The following is a 20,764-nucleotide window of genomic DNA, read 5'->3' as shown; positions in this document are numbered from 1 at the left end:
ACTTTTACACTCTTCTCTATATATAACTGATTTAAACAACCATGAACCAAGCCATGTGTACAGAAGAGCATCTTTGTCCTGGGAATTGCCTTTTTTTCTCCTAACACCAGCAGCTTTTTGTTGAAGCTTAGATTTTGAACTTCTATTCTCCAAATGAATTTCTCTAGTACCATAAAGCTTTTTTTTTTTCCTTTTTGCTGCATTTTTCCCTTTCTTTCCCCTTCCCTCTCCTTTTAATCTGTCTCACCCTAAGGCAACAAGGAAGATATTGTGAGAAGTGACAGTATAATTATGAGTACTCCCTTCCTCCTTCCACCATTCAAATCTTGTCATTTGAACTGTGTATGCTCGTTACTAAATTAATTTCGCCTGTATTAAAAAAAAAAAAAAATCATTTGTGCCCTTAGGTAAAACTGCCACTGGTTTCATGCTGGGTGTTCACCATAGATGGAAGCGGCAGAGGGGTTTTCATTTAAGGCAAGGCAAAGTGTTCGCTGCCCACCTGCATGTAGCCTAGTCTTTCTTTGTCTCTCAGTGTAGATCTAATGATTGAACTAATGAAGGCCTGTTATAGTCAATAATTACCCATCGGTTATTTAAATCAGATACCATTTACCATCCAAACACTAGCCCACAGCTACAGAACACTTTCCCCCCTCTGTCTGTCTTTGGCATTTTTCGCTGCTAACTCTTTTTTTTCTCCCTTTCTCTTTTTTTTTTTTTTTTTTTTTTTTTTATCTACAAGGGCGATTGAAACTTTATAGTGCATGATTCATAGAGAGGAGCAGCACTGGGAGCTATGGTGCATATTACATTAATCAGTGTCAGGCCACTAAAACAGAGATATGAATATGAATTCTCCATATTGCAGAGGATATAAATGCTCTGGTGAATAATTGATCGCTGCTTACGAAAAAGCAAAAAAAGAACCAGAAAAAAAAGAAAGAAGTGAACTCAGTTAGAAAAAAAAAATAGCTAAAATTTCACGACCGAAATGGAAGATAAAATTAAAAGCAGACGCTAAAAAAAGTAAAAAGATATATAAGCATAGGATTCACTAAATGAGAATAAAAGCATGGCATTTTTGTTGTAATATATAAATATCATTTATAATATTTCTAAATATATTGATTTATTTGACATTATTTTTAGTCGATTTTTTTTTTAATAATGGTACAATTATATTTAATGGTGTGTGTTTTAGTATGGATTAAATTGAAATATGATTATTATTTTTTTATTTAATTTTAATATTTTTTCATTGTTTTACAGATACACGAAACAGGTTCATATTTAAGTGTACACATTTAAAAACAGTACTTTTAGATTTAGAACGCAATTTCTATATAATGCAAGAAAATTCTAATTTCTGAAATTATTTATTGTTGATTTAAAAGGTTAGCTACATTTACTGTACAATGAATTAGCGCTTATTCACACTTCTGCATATTGATTCTGTATTAGTTTTGCTGTTTTTTTAGTAAACTAAACATGGCACCTCAATTATATGGTTTTATTCAGATTTTTGGCTGTTATATATTAGGGTTTTTGGAAAAAAAAATTTCAGTAATCAGCATGGTCCAGAGCTTGGCACATTTTTCAACCTATAGAAGATGGTAGCTTGAATTTTAACACACATCCATTTTTTAAATATTTGCATAGTTGCTTTGTGTTTTTGCAAAAATACAAAAACAGCAAAAAAAATAAGTACTTCATACTTTATCCAGAAAAAAAAATTATATAATAGATAGATAGACTGACAACTGATAAAATGTAAAACCAAAGTGAATACAGAAGAGAGAAAAAAAAGACAGTTGCAAAAAAAGAAGGTTCATATGGAAGTGTGAATAAGCTATTAACTGACAGCCAATTTTAGATTTGTGAATTTCATAAACATTTATGTATATGGTTGTAATATAATTATGCAAATAATAACAATTACTGTTATCATAAAATATCATAAAGACTAATATAAGTAACAGGCAGACTAAAGTGTACTATTTTAGGGGTATAGTTGGAGAAAATTAGATGCAATTTAAATAATGTATATTTGTATTAATTGCAATATATTTAAATAGAATTTTACATTATAGCTATGCTTACCAACTATATATATATATATATATACACACACACTTAAGTGGTATATAGTGTGAATCATTTGGATTCCACCTAGTAATGTGGGACATTTCACAGAGTCTGCTGCTAGTCCATTCATCCTTCTATTTGTTTGTTTGTTAAGCATTTGTTGGGTCCTCACCATTGTGCAATGAGGACACTTACATATGATGGAGCAGTAACTCTGCTACTTTGTGTCCTAACAAGAATTAGCAATTCAGAGTGCAAGAAAGAAGAGGCAGGCTGTGGAAGCCCTTTCTGGCCGCAATTTGTTACATTGTAATTAACCCTGTTAACAGTACAAATATCAGTAATGATGTCCTGCCCATTTCACACAATCAAATGACCATTTTCTACCCCAGAGGACTCAGTGTCACCAACATCTGCTTGTCATCACACTAACTTGTTACAATGCACCATAGCAGCCCCAAGTGTAACAGATCCCCCCAATAAACTAGGAAGCCTATAAGCAGAGCTGACCAGTTTTACACCATGCGCCTTACAGCACAATACACCAGGAGTGATTTACACACTGAATGCCACCTAATACCTAACTCATTACAGATTATATCTACAGTTAATAAAATGCTATTTGTAATGGTATTATAAAATACAAGTAAACTGGCAATGCACCCTGTGCCCCATAGAGGGCGCTATTGCACTACAGAATAGCTCCCTGCTACTCCAGAAAGCTCAGAATCTGCCACGATGGCCAAAATACTGTAAGAAAATACTGCAATTTTTTTTTTCAAACACTCTAAATATATACAAAAATCATATAAATAGGTTTCACGATAATTCTCAAATTCTAAAATATGTTGTATCACACAAAAGAAAAAAAAAAACTTGCATTATAAATAATCTCATTTAAAAGGAAGTTTGTCCACCAAATTGTTCTGGAACATATAAAATCATTGCGATTTCGGTTTTCCGATTCTTAAAATGACAAAAACGAGACAGTGATGCATTAGTACATGGAGAGACAATTACAGTGATGAAGAGACGTCTATTTGCCTGTTTATTATCACTGCTCTAGCACTTAATGGGCTTTTTATTAATATTTTATTTAACCCCTCCACCCCTTCTTTTTGCTTCCGACAAGTGCTTGTTTTGGGCTCTAGCATTGTTTGGATAGGGCGTCCCCACATTATTTCTTAATGACTTCCACAGCTGCCTCCTTCCATTTTCTGCTCTGCACAACCATCTGGCGTCTTATTAGCACCTCAATGCTCGTTTAGTGTTCTCAATTAGAAATAAAAAAAAAAAAAAAAATCAGGAAACATTGAAAATATTACAGATTTTTACCAGCTTGTCTTTGGGAGAAGAATGCATCCTCACACCCTGACTGCATGATCATTACACCACTCTGCACTGTGCATCCTCATTAACTAGATGGGGGGGAATCATCATCACTTGCAATTAGGGCCTTTAACATTAATGACAGCAACAAAAATAAAAACTCCACTGGAGTTAACTTGGGCCATAAAATGAAGTGGCTCTAGGTGTTAAGTGCCCTCTCCACTGGGATTAGCTCAACAATTGTCTTTACAATCCCTTATTTAAAATCTATAAAACTAAATTGGAATCAATAGTTGAAAAACAATTAGAAAAAAAAGGGGAAAAAAAAAAAAGAAAAAAACAGTTGAGGGGTTGAATAATCGGGAATTTCTACAAGTGAGCAGATTGTCCTAACTGCTGCAAAAGAGTAATCACCATACACTAAAGCGTGACAAATTGTTTCAACGTATCCCTTTCACTTCATAATGACTGACATTAAAATGGAAATCGTCTGCTTAAATCAAGAGCAGAGGCAGAGAACAAAAATCTGTTCCATTCTCTCTTCTCATGCCGTTAAATAAAGCTAGCCTGGATTCTTCTATCGGGATGAATGAGAAGAAGGATTAAATAGGTTTCATAGAATTTCATATAGTTTATTAGACAAAAATATATGATTTAGACAAGTTTTGCTGACGCGCTATTTACAAATCCAATCACTTTATATACAGAAAAAAAGCACAGACATGTGAACAAGTTACCAAAAAAACGAATAGTCCAGGACTGGTTAGAATGAGTGGGATCAGGGACACTGGAATGGATCCACCTATTGAGAAGGGGGGTTTAATCGCTTTTTCTTTTTTTTTTTATTTGAATATTTTGGTGGTGGGGTCATAACACCACCTTATTGCAAAATGAGACTGAGTCTTTATTTATAGATAATACCCATAATGTCCATATTGTATAAAGAGTCTGTAATCTCTGCTCAGGCAGAAGGCAGCGCTGTTAATATGCGGGGTGTCCCTTCTTGCTGTGACAAAGTGCTGCAGACAAGAAAATGCACATATTAGAATACAAATGACACATAAATAATAGTTATATAGTGATCTAGTGACAACAATACTAGGAAGACTAGTTAGGTGAGAATTTATAGCCATTACCACCAAGGTAGAATTCTGCTAAATTTGTTATCACCGAGTCCTATTTAGAATTTATTTGCTTACCTAACCTAAAATATTGAAATGGATATTAATAGATCTTAAATAATTTTACTATTATATTAAATAATAAAATATGTGAATTGTGGGAAAAGGAAGTTATTTGGATATTACATTATTCAGGGTAGATCATGAATATTTCTTAAACTTACTTTTCAAGAACAGCCTGAAAGGAGGATTTTAGCTGTGGAGGAGAATCGGTTCTAGGAACATTTTCTCTGTCTGCAGGAAGTAAAAAATTCACAAAAATAAGAATACAGAAAAATAATAAAAATGATAACATTTCAGGGCAACAAAATATATGCAAGGGATTCATCGCTACTACAATAGTTAAATAATAATTTAATTACACTTTAGATCAACATACAAATATATATATATGTGTATATACGCACACACACAGATATATATATATATATACACACATACACTTATTTATCTATATAAATATATATATATTTACACACACAGAGATATATGTGTGTATATCTATACAAATGTAAATGAGTATTTATATTTCTATTTATAAATTAATATATAAATCTATCGATTAAGGAGCACACTTATCTTTAAATACAAGTCACAAAAGTGTCTGGCTGCAGACCTAGAGGAAAGTACTGGGTATATTCCATCACCTGTGTGCTTGGGACTTGTCCTCTCTGTGGTTTTGTCGCTGCTGTTGATGCCCCCCAGGTTTGCTGTTAAGAGTGGTGCTTGCTGGTGGGCCTGGAGGTGGTGATGGTTGTGGTGAGAGCTGTGATGGTGATTTACTCCTAACAAGGACCTCATATTAATCAGGGAACTTTGAGTAAGGAAAGCACCATTTGTCCAGTTGTGAAATTTGCCAATCTGGCATGTGTATAGTCCGTGGCTGGGCAGGAAAGCAGGGTGCTGGATTGTGGTGGTAGGAGACGTGTGGTTCACCTGGGGCGAGGAGGGAGAAGACTTTATTGCACCGTCGGGGCTGGTTGCAGTTTCTGCTAGAGACCAGATTTTGGGTTTGCTATGAGCTGGCACTTGTAAGTTCCCCTGCCCGGCGGGGCTGACTATTCGTGTATTGCTGGACTCAGAGTTCTCTTTGACAAGTGACAAAGGTTCTTTAGATTTTAGTCCATCAGTCCCCGCTAGAATGGCTTCACTGTCCTTTTTTAAACTTTCTTTGTCACTTTGCCGCAAGTGCTCAGGCTTGTCGTCCTCGTCTTCATTGCTTTGCTCTCCGTCATTATCATCAATCTTATCAATATCTATGCTCTCCAGGTCGATCTCCTCATCGTCTTCATTTTTTTCATGGTCCCCCTCGTTGTCACTCCCAAATATATGGTCATCTTCCTTACTCCTTGCGCCCCAGGTCACCTTATTCTCTTTCTTAAGTCTCCTCCTGGCATTGGCAAACCACGTGGACACCTGGGTGAGGGTCATCTTGGTGATGATGGCCAGCATGATCTTCTCACCCTTGGTGGGGTAAGGGTTCTTTCTATGCTCGTTTAACCAGGCCTTTAGCGTGCTAGTACTTTCCCTAGTGGCATTCTTGGGCCGACCAGGATCTCCATACTGAAACTGCCCATAAGGGTAATAACCTTGGGCAGTATGTGCAGCAAAAGTGGCTGGATGGACTCCAGGGTTATCCTTCAGCTCATACTGTGATCCCTGGGACAAAGGTAAAAGGAGTCAATTAGTAATTGACAGGTGAATATAAATGATGATATTTTGTGTATTAAAATATATATATATATATATATATATATATATATATATATATATATATATATATATATACATACACACACACACACACATTAACCTGACAAATAGTGGTAATTATTATCAGTATTAATATAATAATTGTAGAAGTATTAATAATACAATAAATAAGATAATTCGCTCTGTGACACTTGCAAATGAAAAAAAAATCGACATAAATAATGACAATAATAATAACAATTTATCTTTAGATCAATACCACTATTCCCTTCAAACGCCAGATGACTGAAAAACACATTGATTTTATTCACATATTTTTAACAATATGTAAAGTGCAAGGGTCTACACAATTAAAGTTTACAAGTTGCCAAAATATAAAAAAAATATTCTGTATATATTCCCTTATTATAACATCAATCACTCTACAAAATATGGTAATATTTTTAGCGAAAATAATTCGATTTCTTTTTGGTTCTAGCTAGTGGTGAATGGTAATATTAACCTCTATTTTCCTGGACAAACAGTAATATTGTGATCTGCAGTTTGCACAGGTGCGGCCAGACTGTGTATACGAAATACAAAGACATTTCATGGTTTAAAAAAAAATGACAAAGCCTCCAAATATTGTATTCTTGCTGCTGGACTATTATTTCTGGTATTGACCTGATAAAACACTTTGCTCTTATCCTTTTCTATACAACCACTTTAAGTCAACCAAGTTCTGCTTTGATCTAAAACTGAGCAAATAAATGTTGTTTGCTGGTTTCAAAAAGTCGCTATTTATCTTCTAACACTTATTTCTCCTCGTCTGGGGCCATATTATCCCTAATAATGTCATTAGGCCTCGTTACTGCTGCCAACCCGTGCATGGGAAACAGTCAGCAATTATCCTATTCACCATCCTAACATTCCCCTAATATTATAGGATGACATACAGGCAGAAGTCTCCTTTTATAATACACACATTTATCATCCAGACAAATAAAACGTCCACAACATTGTTATTTCCAGACATTCTCCATCCTGCATAGAAAACTATTTCCGTCTGAATCCCTGGTATAATAGTCGGAATAAAGAGGCGCAGGACCGACACATCTATGTCATTGGTATATAGGCAACTTCTTCATTCAGAGACGTCTCATTAAGGCACATTAATTAAATAGCTCATTGACTTCCAATGGGGGAAGCAGGCTAATAATGAGCCTGGTGTTATTTTAATGTTTCCTGTAAATGTAAACGAGGCAGAGATCTGTCTGATCGCACAGATGATGGCACAGATTGCTTCCTGCAGGGATTTCGGGACAATCGGCATCAATAATTCAGGCGGATTGGAATTATTAGGAGGAGATGATGTGTGGCCCTCACGATAGTGAAGATCTGCCAAGGTTCTGCCAGGAAGTGATGACACCACGGCTGTGTCTTCCGAGGAGCACACGTCGCTGTCTAGAGTCACTTCCATTTGTCGGGAGGACTTTGCTAAGTTTGGGGAAAGTTTGAGGCAGGAGTCGGATCCGCAGCCTGGATCCCCCGGGAGCCCCCTCTGCCCTACACTGCACGGGCCCCCGCAGATTGCTGCCCTCCGTGACCTCACTACATCACAGCCGCACCGCACAGAACCCCAGTCACACACAGCGCCGGCCACTTACCATCTGCGAGAAGAGGGTGAGGTCGGTGGTGTAGGGCAAGAAGGCGCTGTAGTTGGGGGCGCTGTACGGGTACATGCCCAGCACGGAGGTGACAGCGGCGGCAGAGCTGCTCCCTAGCTCGCTTCCTGCGGGCCTCCCTGATCCGGCGGCGGCGGCGGCAGCAGCGGCGGCGGCAGCAGCTAGGACCCCCGGCCGATCCCCTCCATAGACGGCCGCCTGGCCGGCGCTCAGGTACTGGGGGTAGCCCAGCTGCGGGAAGGACATGGCAGGGCACTAGTAGTGGGCACCTTGTGTACGACTGTATACAGAGGCAGGGGCAGAGCAGTGCGCAGTCTCTGCGGTCCCCCACTCGCCTGCTCCTGTGTAGTGCTGCTGGATACAGGTAGGGGAGAGGAGCCCGCTGTCCCCACAAGCCTCGGCTCCCGAGTGCTCCTAAATCCCTCAGATGTGATCTGATCAACAATTGAGCTCCAACTGATGTGTCTGCCCCCGGGTCCTGGGCTGATCTTTCACATACAATTTGAAGTTGATGCTTTGATTGGCATCCGCTGGAGCTGCAGGCGCCTCCCCCTCTGGAGCATGTGGCCTGAGCATTGGCTGGGACACTCCACTCCACTGTGTGAGTGTATATGGTCTGTGTGTGCTGGAGCCTCTCTCCCCTGGATGTGTCTGTGTGTGTCTATGTGTGGCTGTCTATGTGTGTCTATGTGTGTCTACTGCTCAGCCAAGCCTCTCTCTCCTCATGCTGCATGACAACCTGGCTACACGATTTTACAGCTGTCCGACATTGGGGCTGTGCTGTTTCCAGTCCACACTGTGTCCCCTTTAACAAAACCAGCTGAGCTGCTGTCTTATTACCTGCACTACACAACCCAGGCCGGTCACTCACTGCACAGCCCACTGTTCACACGTGGAGATCAGTATCTGCAGCAAGGAACCCAGAGGACTGCACTTGTCTGCTGGCAGATGGGATCCTGGAGAACATGTCCTTTGCCCAGAGATCAGATCGTGCTCACAAAATGCAGCTAGGGAGCATTGCCTTCTGAATAAGAGGAGAGGATCGAAGTGTATTCTAGTTATTATTATTAATACTGTATCACATCAAGGATTCTTGAATAATTATATATCATGTAGAATAAATCCCTTTTATCAATCAACACGGACATATGGCCACAGTGACACTAAGACATAAGAGAAATTAAATATTAACAGTGTGATAAGATAATTTATTCTTGTGTCTTCCTTCTAGATTTTATCTATATACTGTAGCTTAAAAATCTACATTGAATCTGTTTCTATTCACCAACTATATATATTTTATGTATCTCTTTATTGACTCATGTCACTCACCCAGTCAATCAATCTATTCTCAGATACATCGATATTTAATAATCGTCTATCTATATATCATCTAATTAATTTATGATCTATCTATATCCTGTGTAATCATTATTTCTGTATTATTCAGAGCACACAAAAAAAACATTCACTTGCAATATTTTATGTTATGTGCGCTTTTCTAAATATTCTATACTTTCTTGTATTATCCACCCTGTGGCTAATAGTGTGTCACATTTAATTTTTTCTAAACTTAAATTAATATAATTTAGAACACTATAAAACAGCTTTTATACTTAATTATCTTTTTTTCAATGAAATAACTAGGTGCAATAGGTGAATTTAGAAAAATAAAATACGGTATAGAGCACACAAGGGATAAATGTGCGCCTTTGTATCTACTTTGTCACTTGTAGTGTGTTACAAAGCTGAATTGTGCCCCTACACATGCAGCACTTACTGTGGCAGGGACACTTAAAAGTACCTGGATTAACACTAGGAACTAGCCCACAAAATTACAACTGTGTTGTGCAAACTGAAGGATCCCATTACAGGGTTACAGGTAAATAAAGGTGGGATCAGCCCATTGACACTACTCAAATCTTCTTAGTGCTCAGATGTTGCTGGAATGTTCATCCAGGGGCTTAAGGAATGGGCTCTGTCATCTGTCTGCAGTGTATATACTCACCCGGTGTAACAGATCCCCTAACCCACCACCCACCACAAATACATTATATATATAGATATATATTTATTTATATATACTTTATAATTCCCTTCTTCACACCTTCACATCCATCTGAAGGATCCCTCTAAAGCCAACAATTATAGTGACTTTTACAAAAATGTAACATATAAAATCCTTCTTGTACATCAGAAATTGTCCATTTCATAACATAATAAGTCTGCCCAGTAGCCATTTCCTCAAAATAAACGACATTTTTCGATTTCTCTCCTTTTTCTCTGTGCATCTAAACCATGGACCAGAACCACAGGACTAAGCTACTTAACTTTAAATCAGTTTAGCTGAGGCATGGTCAGCTATCGCTTCTCTTCCCCAATGCAAAGCACACGGCTGCGGTATTAAAAGTAATAGAGAAAGGGTTTGTGCATGGGTGAGATAACTGTGTCTAACATGCAATAGTATTTTAATATGGACACAATTTATACATATACCCACAGACGTTTTATATATATATATATATATATATATATATATATATATATATATATATATATATATATATATATATATATATATATACACATATATTGTCTGTGGGTATATGTATAAATTGTGTCCATATTAAAAGTACACGACTTATGAATGATTAGCATGCTTTACTAAGTTCTTGTCAAACTTGAAGGAAAAAATATGTAAATTCATTAACTAAATAAATATATTTTATGGACCAATGCAATGAATGACACAGTGATTATTGTGGAGAAAAAGCATGGCACCATATTAGAGACAGAGGGGTTCAGACACAAAACAGAGACAATAGCTGCTTGCATGGCTCTTGCCATAATGTTACTATGCCCAGTGTAATTGTTAGAAATAGATTGCCCCCTGTTTGAGAATCCAGCGAGTTAAGAGGGTCTTGTTCCACGTAAGATCAGTGAGCAGATAGCTGGGAATTAGCAGGAGATTTTGATCGCTGCAGTTTCACAGGGTGATGCATACTCTGCCAAAAGATTTTTCTTTTTATAAATAACAAATCAGCTGAGATGGGGGCCAAAAAGAGATGTTAATTCAGGCATAGGGGTCGCTGCTTGGCTGCCTTGTGACTGCTCCAGGATTGGGCTGCACAGGATCAGCAATGAGTGACTCTAGGAAAGATGAAGTCAGTGATTGTGATCTGCTCCAGATGTCCTAAGAGTGGATGGAGCAGTGCTGGGAATGTGCAGTGCACTGATGTTAATCAGCACAACACATCAGCAAAGGGGACTGACTGGCAATTGTGATAACCTGCTGCTGCTGCTGGAGATGGCACTGCTGATAACCGCTGAATATAGCTCCTCCAAATGGAGATGACATACAGGCTGAAAGAAGACACCTCAGCACAGACACAGAATAAGATGCTTAGTAGGGCACAATTTGAGAACGGTATTGGCTTAGTCTGTAGTTTGCCATAGTTTATACTCTGAATATATATATATATATATATATATATATATATATATATGTGCACATTGGAATTATTACTTGTATTATTATGTAAATTATTCTTGTATCTGTATTTGTGTCATCAGAACACACACGATCGTGATATTGCTGTACATAGGAATTTATACAAAATAATTTTACGTGGAAATCTATATTTATTTGGAAATGTTTAGTCATTCTAAAGTTTTATGGGAAATCTTTACCTCGGCACAGACTTTCTTCAGTTCGGTATTGTGGAATAATATATATATTTTTCACTGTTTTAGAGGAATAAACAGATAATTGCTCTGTACACCGGAGCACACTATGACTCCAGAAATAATACAACACGATTATTTACTGATGGGTGAAAGGACAAAATGAAAAGCACAATTGAATAGAAAAACATGCTGGCTTCCTTCTCCCAACAGTGGAAGAAAACATCAAAAAGTTATATATTTCAAATATTCCGATGGGATTATATATGATATAATATCGGTCTAATCTATCTGTCTGAAGATAGATATCTTCTATCTAAATCGGTATATTTATTGGTGATTAGTAGCACAAGGTGGATGGCTGTGGTGGGCAGGCTGCAATGTGTAATGTTGTTGCTGGTCATCCTCCACTTGACAGCAAGTAGCCTTTTCACATTCAGCCCCTATTCATCGCCCCGGAGCCCTGATTTATGAGCCTTGTTAAATAATCATTATTACTTAGCACCTTCTCCAGCAGACTCTGGGAAAGCACCCTTGCTTTGTCACAACAACGCATGTGTCCAACAATTAGGACAAGCATATCAATCTATCTAAGTCTACATTGTGCCTGCTCCGCTCCCCATGCTCTCCAGCCAGCGCCTATCGTCCTATCAAAGATACACAATGGTGCAGCTACAATATATTGCCCTAAATTATAAAATGCACTCTGCTGAAGTTTCGCCCAAAATAATATATATCTATAATCTTATATTATATATTATATTTGTTTTAATCGAAGCATGAGCTGAGTGCATTTTATAATTTACAGCACTATACTTTGCATCATATATTATATATTTGTATATAATATATATATATGTATTTACCTATATATATATATTCTCCCATGTATTTGGAGAAGAGAAGGGCTGTGAGGCTTTGTGATCCATCACTCCTAATTAAGCATGGCATTCTGCTGTCTCTCCCATATGATCACCTATTGTGGAGGCTCCTCTGTTGGTTGCAGTTGGATTTATAATTTTGTCTTGCCACTCCAGAGCATGGCTTGGGGGCATGTGCACAATTGCTGTGCCAGCTGCAGTTGTATTTATTTGTTTTTCTCCCTCCCTCCCTGCCTTGTTCCTGTAGGGCTGCATTATACAGTTTTTAATTAGTTTGTGTTTGTATTTCACCCGTCCCAAATCAATGGCATCCCGGAGCAATTGAGTGTAAATTCCTGCAGTACAGGTGTAGCTGCTAGCTCCGCAACACTAGGAAACTCATGTCTTACAAATGAAAGCACTGAATGCCATTCAGCCAAACTGTCAGCTTTACACAGCCAAGAGGAAGGAGATCAAAGCAAGGAGCAAGAACTTCTTCTCTCCAGATTAGAGTCTTTATGGCTTCAGCTCTAAATGCTATTAGAGGCAAGCAGGACATACAGCAGATCACTGGCTACAAAGTTCCTTCACTTCTGCCCCTCTCTGACCATTGTAAGCCATGTCAAGAATGAAGAGATGCACCAACCTCTTCCCTGAGACCTTCAAGACTTCACATCTCAAATTATGCAGAACTAATTCCAGGAGAGCCCCAGCTCTATGTATGCATATATTTATGAGCAGGATCCCCTCTTAATCCCCCTCTGCTCTCATGCTATTAAACCAGTCTTAAGAGGAGAGGTGTTGGAACAGAACTTTTACTATCTGTAGATTTAAAGACAGCTTCCCATTGCCTCTGTATTCTTGTAGGCATCTATTCTTCCAATCGCAAGAGGATTTATATAAAGCTCTCTCTTTTATGTAAAGAATAGAAGATTGTGCCTATGCAGCTAGGCCACAGTGAAATTATGATTCACTAGCAGTGTATATTTAATTAGAGTAATCTCTCTCCAATTTAATTACCTAATGAATTATTTGTTTAAAGGGTAAAGGCCTGTTTGGCAAGTACAGTGCAAATCATTGATAAGAACTTTTAATAAAAGGACATTATGGTTACATAATGATACATTAGGTGGCTTTGTTCTCGGAGGTATTGCAGGTAGAGCATTACAATCCAATTAAGGCAGACAAGAATAGCACTGCTGAAGTATACCTGTTCTCACTCCTTGTCTATGGAGTTTATCTAAGATCAGGAGACCCTTCACGGTGAATAGTCATTTCCAGATCAATTCTAAAGTTTCTACAAGGGTAGACACAGCCTCTGCACATTATTCCTGCAATGGTAACATGATGCACACTATGCCTCCTTATTAGTATCAATACACCACTACTCTCAGCATTGCATCTACATCAGCTATGCATGCTAGAGCTTTCTGATTTTTTTGTACATTGTGAAATTCACATGTTCAGTGATTTTACATAAGTAATGTATAACTAATAAAATATAATGGACTTATTTTTCATTTGGAAATTAATGCTAGCACTTATCAGACATTGTACAGTGAAACAATCGGATGTGCCTGGTCTGATTGTTTTGGGGTAGCTAGTCAAACATTTTTAGTACTATTATCCTATTAGATAAGATTTTATTTTTAACTGTTTTGTTTCATGAACAATGATTTGCTTCTACCAAATAATCCCAAACCTTTCTTATTTGTAATGCAATGATAAATATATGGTATGCTTAAAATAAAATGTTAATATTATTTATTAGAATAGTTACTATTATTGATAACTGTAAAATGTATTCATTTGCTTATTTCAAATATTCCTGTTTTTTTTCTGATTAAAATTGTCACAGGATACACTGCTGCATGTATTTTTTTTTCTATTCTCTCACACAACTGAAAGCAGACATAATTGTTGTATTATAACACATTTAAAGTAGTTTTCCTGGACTTTAATACTGAATAACTATCCTCAGGATAGATAATTACTATTAGATCAGTGGGGTCCAGTAACCTGCACCCTCACTGATCAGCTCATTTTGTAGCAGTGACCGAGTCTGCTAGAGCAGCTTTATGCTTTTCTGTCCCATGCAAGGACTGAGCTGCAATATCAAGCACGGCCACTTGAAAATGTAGTGAGCTGTGTCTGGTGAACAATTGAGAGTCCACAGAGTTCAGCAGAGCACTCACTATAGCTTCTTCAATCAGCTGGTGAGTGCGGGTGCCAGTAGTTAGATCACCACTCGTCTGACATTGATGACGTACTTTAAGAGCTCGTGCAAATGACCGTTTTAAACGGCTGAGAGCTATTCGTGGTATTGTTGGATACCACTCGTGCCCATGTTATTCTATTGAGCTGTGCACAAGTCTGATTTTTTTCCTTGGAACAAGTGATAGCTGGAAAAAAAGCGCAGCTTCCACAATTTGCCTTCGAGAATTCATGCCCTTTCATGTCTATGGGTCCTTGGAAAAATTGGACCGCACTCGGAGAAGGTGGAGAAACTTTCTTTTTTCTCTCCACCTCTGAGAAAATCGAATCCCACTCTGATCAAACTCTGATTAGAATGTGATTAGCATTATCGGACCGATTTTATCGAATGGAGAGAAAACGATCGTCGGCACCTGCCCTAACCATACATCATTAATATTAATGGTCCAGAAAACCCCTTTAAATGGTAATAAATAGGTCAAAATGCTTTATTTATAAGATATAACAACCATGAGATAACCAAATATGGCAGAGAAGTACATTGAAAAATAAAACACTTTAACACATCAATGATGAAAAAATATATTTAGTTTAACGGGCAGCACGATGGCTCAGTGGTTAGCACTGCAGCCTTGCAGCGCTGGGGTCCTGAGCTCAAATCCCACCAAGGACAACATCTGCAAGGAGTTTGTATGTTCTCCCTGTGTTTGTGTGGGTTTCCTCCAGGTTCTCTGGTTTTCTCCCACACTCCAAAGACATACTAATAGGGAATCTAGATTGTGTGCCCCAATGGGGACAGCAATGATAATGTATGTAAAGTGCTGTGGAATTAATGGTGTTATATGTGAGTAAAATAAAGAAATAAAAATAAATTGTCAAATACACAACCAAAAATAAATGTATCCTAAAATACAGGTCTAAAGAACATACTCCCCAATGGCTCTGTCTGCAACAATGTCAGTATTTCCCATTGTTTATTATTGGGTGCATTTTAGTATCTGCGATACCTGGAACTTTTATGATTCTACTGAACATAGCTCACTATAGAAACCTAAATAATATTATAATAAATTATATACTGTATAGGAAACATTTATAGAAACAGAGGAGGCAGAGTCAATGCTAAAATAAAATAGGATGTATGGTTCAATATAATCTATATTATAACTTATTGTTCCTAAATGTTACAACTTTCAATCTAAACATAATAATTACATAAATGTGTGATATAAAAGCAATATTTCTGTACAATGCATAGTACGGATCCATAGACACTACATGTGCCAGCACATGGAATATCTACAAAATATAGAATCTGATGGAACATAATACATTTTAGCACATTCATGGGATATCATCAGGAAAAGAAAACATCTATATGAAACTGAAGGCACAGGAAGGTACCGAGAGACGGCATCCACTGCTACTAATGCTCTGTGCAGACTATGGAGCATGTCTATAACTATGTCCATAGCCTGCTGATAATGGAGAGTGCCTTGTTAAACTATGAATGGAAGGAATTCTTCCTCAGAGATTGGGTTGCTGTTAGTAAGATACGATAAAACCATTATTCAGATGTTAGAAATCGTACCAATTAGACATATTCAGTAAGAAGATATTTGGAACATAGTGAGTATTTATGTATGAGCAAGTGCCAAAGAGAAGTTCTCGTGACCAATCCATGCTTATGAAATCAATCAATAGAAAGTTGTATGAGACAATAGCAAAAAAAATATATATATCTTAAACATTTCCTTTTTTTCTTTTTTTCTCACTCAATAAAAAGTGCTGCAGAAAGAGAGCAGAATTAGAGTCTCCTGGCACTTTCCCTTCCATTTCCACTAGAGGCAGTCTTGCCTGGTGAGCACCGGTATGACAAGGAAGCCACCCAGGGGTGAACACCGTGCGCTGTGCGGGCCCCTCTCACACTGAACGTAGGCTTATGCTGTTTTATTAACACTTCTTTATACTTTTATAGTGAATTCAAGTTAATCAACAGCCAAAAACTGATAATTCAATTTTGGTTAAAGGTTCAAGGTTCAATTATCTAGAAGTCTCATGGATGGGTAACATGGCTGCTCGTTTCATTCTATAACCACAGCATCAGCAGCGTGACTTTATAGGGAGCAAAATACTGTCTGGGCTGCAGGAGAAGTGGTTCTAGAGGACCAGTCATTTCATTCATGCTGCCCAGCCAGGGGCAGCATCAATCAGAGGTAGGCTCCTCTATTACTGATATGTTCATTGTACTAGGAAACACTGTGTTACTTACTGGGCTACTTATTATAGTTATGATAAAATTACTGTTTTATCAGCAGGAGATTATCACTAGAGGACAAATAAACCTGCTGCTAGGTAGTCCTCCATATATGATCTCTGCACAACCCCCACCATTGGTTTTCAGCTGTCTGCCTATGCACAGTGTACACAGAAAGCTGTCAATCAGTGGTGTGGTTGGGGTTATACAGAGCTCAGCATTCAGAGAACTGGTCGATCTGCAGCAGATTAAACTGTGATTTTATCATAACTGCAGCAAGCAGCCCAGTAAGTGACACATCAATGGAATCAGGGTCTTTGTCCTTACCACATGCTGCTATTAGATCGGGTAGCAAAAACTTGGTGACAGATTCACTTTAATTGAAATACAAGGTGAGGGACATGGTATAGAAATGAGACACACTTCTCTCACTATTGCACCATATCTATGAGTCTATAATTTAGATTTTATCTAAAATGTTATTTTTTTTATGAAAACCCTTCTTAATTATTGAAGTGTACCTATGACACATAAGTTTGCAATATATAGCGATTTCAAAAAGGAATGATACATGTATTGCAAATATATATAAGGTCCAAATCTGCTGCTTCTCATCATATTAGTTTAATTAATGCCTCACATTTGGCTGCTTATAGCTGCCACTGGAAGATACTAAGGAGTTTATGGAATATAGTATTATTATTGAGTGCAATGTATAAATTGTATGCAGTATTCTCCCTCCTTCATATAGTTAAGATTTTATCATTTTAATCTATGTGTAATGGAGCTCTGTTGGTGGAAGCCTGGCAGCTCTTTATAGGGCTGCTATTGACAGACTGTGTAAAAGGTACTCCACTTAGTAGATCCCAGGGGACCCCTGGCCTTCAGCCTTTAACTCCTATACAGGGGTCTAGATATACATAAGGCCCTCTGGTTATGTCCACAGGGTAGCTGGATGGTGGAGTGAGTTGGCAGAGGAGGGTCATCTAAGCCGGTTCAAATCCAGAGAGGACAACAACTGGACCAAAGAGCTGGAGACAAAATAAGTAGATAGCCAATGTCAAAAGCAGGAGGACGGAGTCAGAGATAGAACTGTAAGGCAGTCAAATGGTCAAATTAGTCCAAGGCCAGCAACAGAATATAGCAAGCAAGCTGAGGTAGAAGAAATAGAGGGTATCCACCAGAGTCAGAATAAGGGCTGGCTCACACTGGTGTATAATACGGAGGAGTTCAATGTGAGAAAATCTCTCATTGCATTCTGACCTGTGTTATTTAATGAGGCTGAGCAGATGATCTGCAAATTTTTTCTCATGCCTATTCAGTCAATGGGTGCTTGCAAAATGTTGGACTGCAGTCGGGTGTCATCCGAGTGCAGTCCAATATATATACAGAGATAGACAATGGAGAAGATGAGGAGATTAATCTCTTCTAGTTCTCCTCACCGGTGATCCGATTCTTGCATGTGAGAGGGTTGGATCACAGTATAATGATACTTGGCTCACGCACCCCAGCAGAGTTTGAGCTCAGTGTCATTAGCATATCACATTCAATGATCTTGTATTGGATGCTATACACTAATGTGACCCTGGCCTAAAACTAGAACTGGCAGCTGCCATCAAACTGCTGGGGTTTTAAATAAGATGTGGACCTGACCAAGTCTCACAGCCGAGGGCTGATTACAGCTGATAAGAAATGGACTCTCTAGATGGGTGGCACCTGAAGCCCCAGCCACACTAATGTAACACAGGACAGTGCCGGCATCCATGAGTGCAGTCTGCAAGCACAGCGCCACCTAACGGCATGGGCAGGGATTGTATGAGAGGCGTCAGGTATGGGCATAACACTATGGAAGGGAAATATTAGTCAGCATAATAAAGACCTAAGGTGCTGGGCTGAAATGTATCTTGTGAGCATATGAGTGTAAAAAACACTGTTTATTATCTTGTAGTGTTGTCATTTTTTACTACTTTTGCATTGTTCTAACATGTTCTACGTACATCTTTCAGAATGTTGGTGCTGTTCATGTTATCTATCTATCTATCTATCCTATATCTATCTATCTCATATCTATCTATCTATCTATCTATCTATCTATCTATCCTATATCTATCTATCTCATATCTATCTATCTATCTATCTATCTATCTATCTATCTATCTATCTATCTATCTATCTATCCCATATCTATCTATCTATCTATCTATATATCCCATATCTATCTATCTAGAAGAAAAGGATCAAAAGCAGCACCAAAGAAAAAACAGGTGCAAAGCCCCCCCCCCATGTACACACAAGTCCTGTATACATAAAAAAAAGAGAGTGGAGGCAGCACACAGACGGATAGTGAAATAATCTTCTCTTTATTAGCCCATGTGCTGCCTCCACTCTCTTTTTTTATCTATCTATCTATCTATCTATCTATCTATCTATCTATCTATCTATCTATCTATCCATCCATCCATCCATCTATCCATCGTTCTATCTATCCATCCATCCATCCATCGTTCTATCTATCTATCTATCTATCTATCTATCTATCTATCTATCTATCTATCTATCTATCTATCTATCTATCTATCTATCATCTATCTATCATCTCTATATTACATATTTATTATCTATCTATCTCTTTGTCTATCTATCCCATTTATGGCTCTGTTTTCTCTGCATGGAGTCATGTGGACATGTGGATACTAAGATGCTCACACCTTTATTATCTTTTAGGAAGGAACATATAACAGCCTGTAACATAAATGGTATTAATCTATATATGGGGAGAATGGATTGTTGCACAGATAACAAAGATGAAGCAGTAAAAATATTACTAATGAGATTATAATGTTTATGTTACCTATTTGTAGTTATCAATCATATTTCATGTTTTTCTACTCATTTTTTTCCATTATTGAGGAGAACCTATGACAAGAATAGAAGGATATGTGGTGAACAGTGCCTAGCCATAGATATAGAAGTCACACTACAATCCACAACAATCCCCTTGATAAAGCTACCATATTCAATGCAAAACGCGCGTCGGGGCTTATTGGGGACCTTGTTCTTCCCCTCTATACCTTCTCACCCCCCTGCATTACTTTGATAAGACATGGGCTAAAATTCTGGTTCTCTACTTTTACTTTAAGTCACTTGACTATATATATATCTATATGTATAAATTAGTAAGGAAGGTGTTTCTGCTCTGCTCCTCTTACCTGTGTATATACATACGTGCTGATGTGCTTAGTCTTTGACTATGACAGAATGTATGCTGCTACTTTTTTAAGGATTATTAAGCATTCAGCACTTTACAGAGATATATAAATAATGCAGGAGGGTTTGTGTATCCTCTCGCTTTTTGTCCTGTTTTTATAGATCTTTTCTGAATTTGTATTTTTCAACTTTGTTAAAAAAAATTATTCTTTTTTCATATATATCGGTGACTCCAGTTTCTCCCTTTTTTGTTCATTATCTTGGAGTGATTTATAATGAACCTGGGTGCCTGATTGTGGCACTACGGCTTCATTTTGCTTTATATATGGGCCTTTTTGTTTTCATCGCATATTATGCTGAACTGTAACAACTAAATATTGTAAACTAATTGAAATGAAATATGGCTGAACCAACCATTAAAGTATGTTCAGATATCAGAGCATGCTTGTTTATTAAAGCTTGTTTAGCCCCCTATAAAAAGCCGTCTGTTTGTGTAATAAGATCTGTCCTCTGCAGAGTGGGAATGACATATGTTCTCTTAAAGTGTATTGTTGTGCTAATAATTCT

The 20,764-nt window shown here is 37.7% G+C and overlaps 1 protein-coding gene across 1 annotated transcript; it reads right to left on the bottom strand.

Annotated features, from left to right (window-relative positions):
* Positions 1–4,028: 4,028 nt before the first annotated feature.
* Positions 4,029–8,483, bottom strand: IRX1 (iroquois homeobox 1). Its single transcript, XM_073678501.1, has 4 exons — positions 7,958–8,483; positions 5,246–6,257; positions 4,763–4,832; positions 4,029–4,436 (listed from the first exon to the last, which is right to left on the bottom strand). The coding sequence occupies exons 1-4, from the start codon at positions 8,219–8,221 to the stop codon at positions 4,379–4,381; spliced, it is 1,404 nt and encodes a 467-aa protein (XP_073534602.1). The 5' UTR covers positions 8,222–8,483; the 3' UTR covers positions 4,029–4,378.
* Positions 8,484–20,764: the final 12,281 nt, after the last annotated feature.

This window comes from Phyllobates terribilis, unplaced genomic scaffold, assembly GCF_046119375.1.
Source record: "Phyllobates terribilis strain yellow unplaced genomic scaffold, ASM4611937v1 Scaffold_4__5_contigs__length_816908805, whole genome shotgun sequence".
NCBI classification, from domain to species: domain Eukaryota; kingdom Metazoa; phylum Chordata; class Amphibia; order Anura; family Dendrobatidae; genus Phyllobates; species Phyllobates terribilis.
The sequence above is the reverse complement of the archived record's forward strand: the minus strand, read 5'-3'. Positions and strand labels throughout refer to the sequence as shown.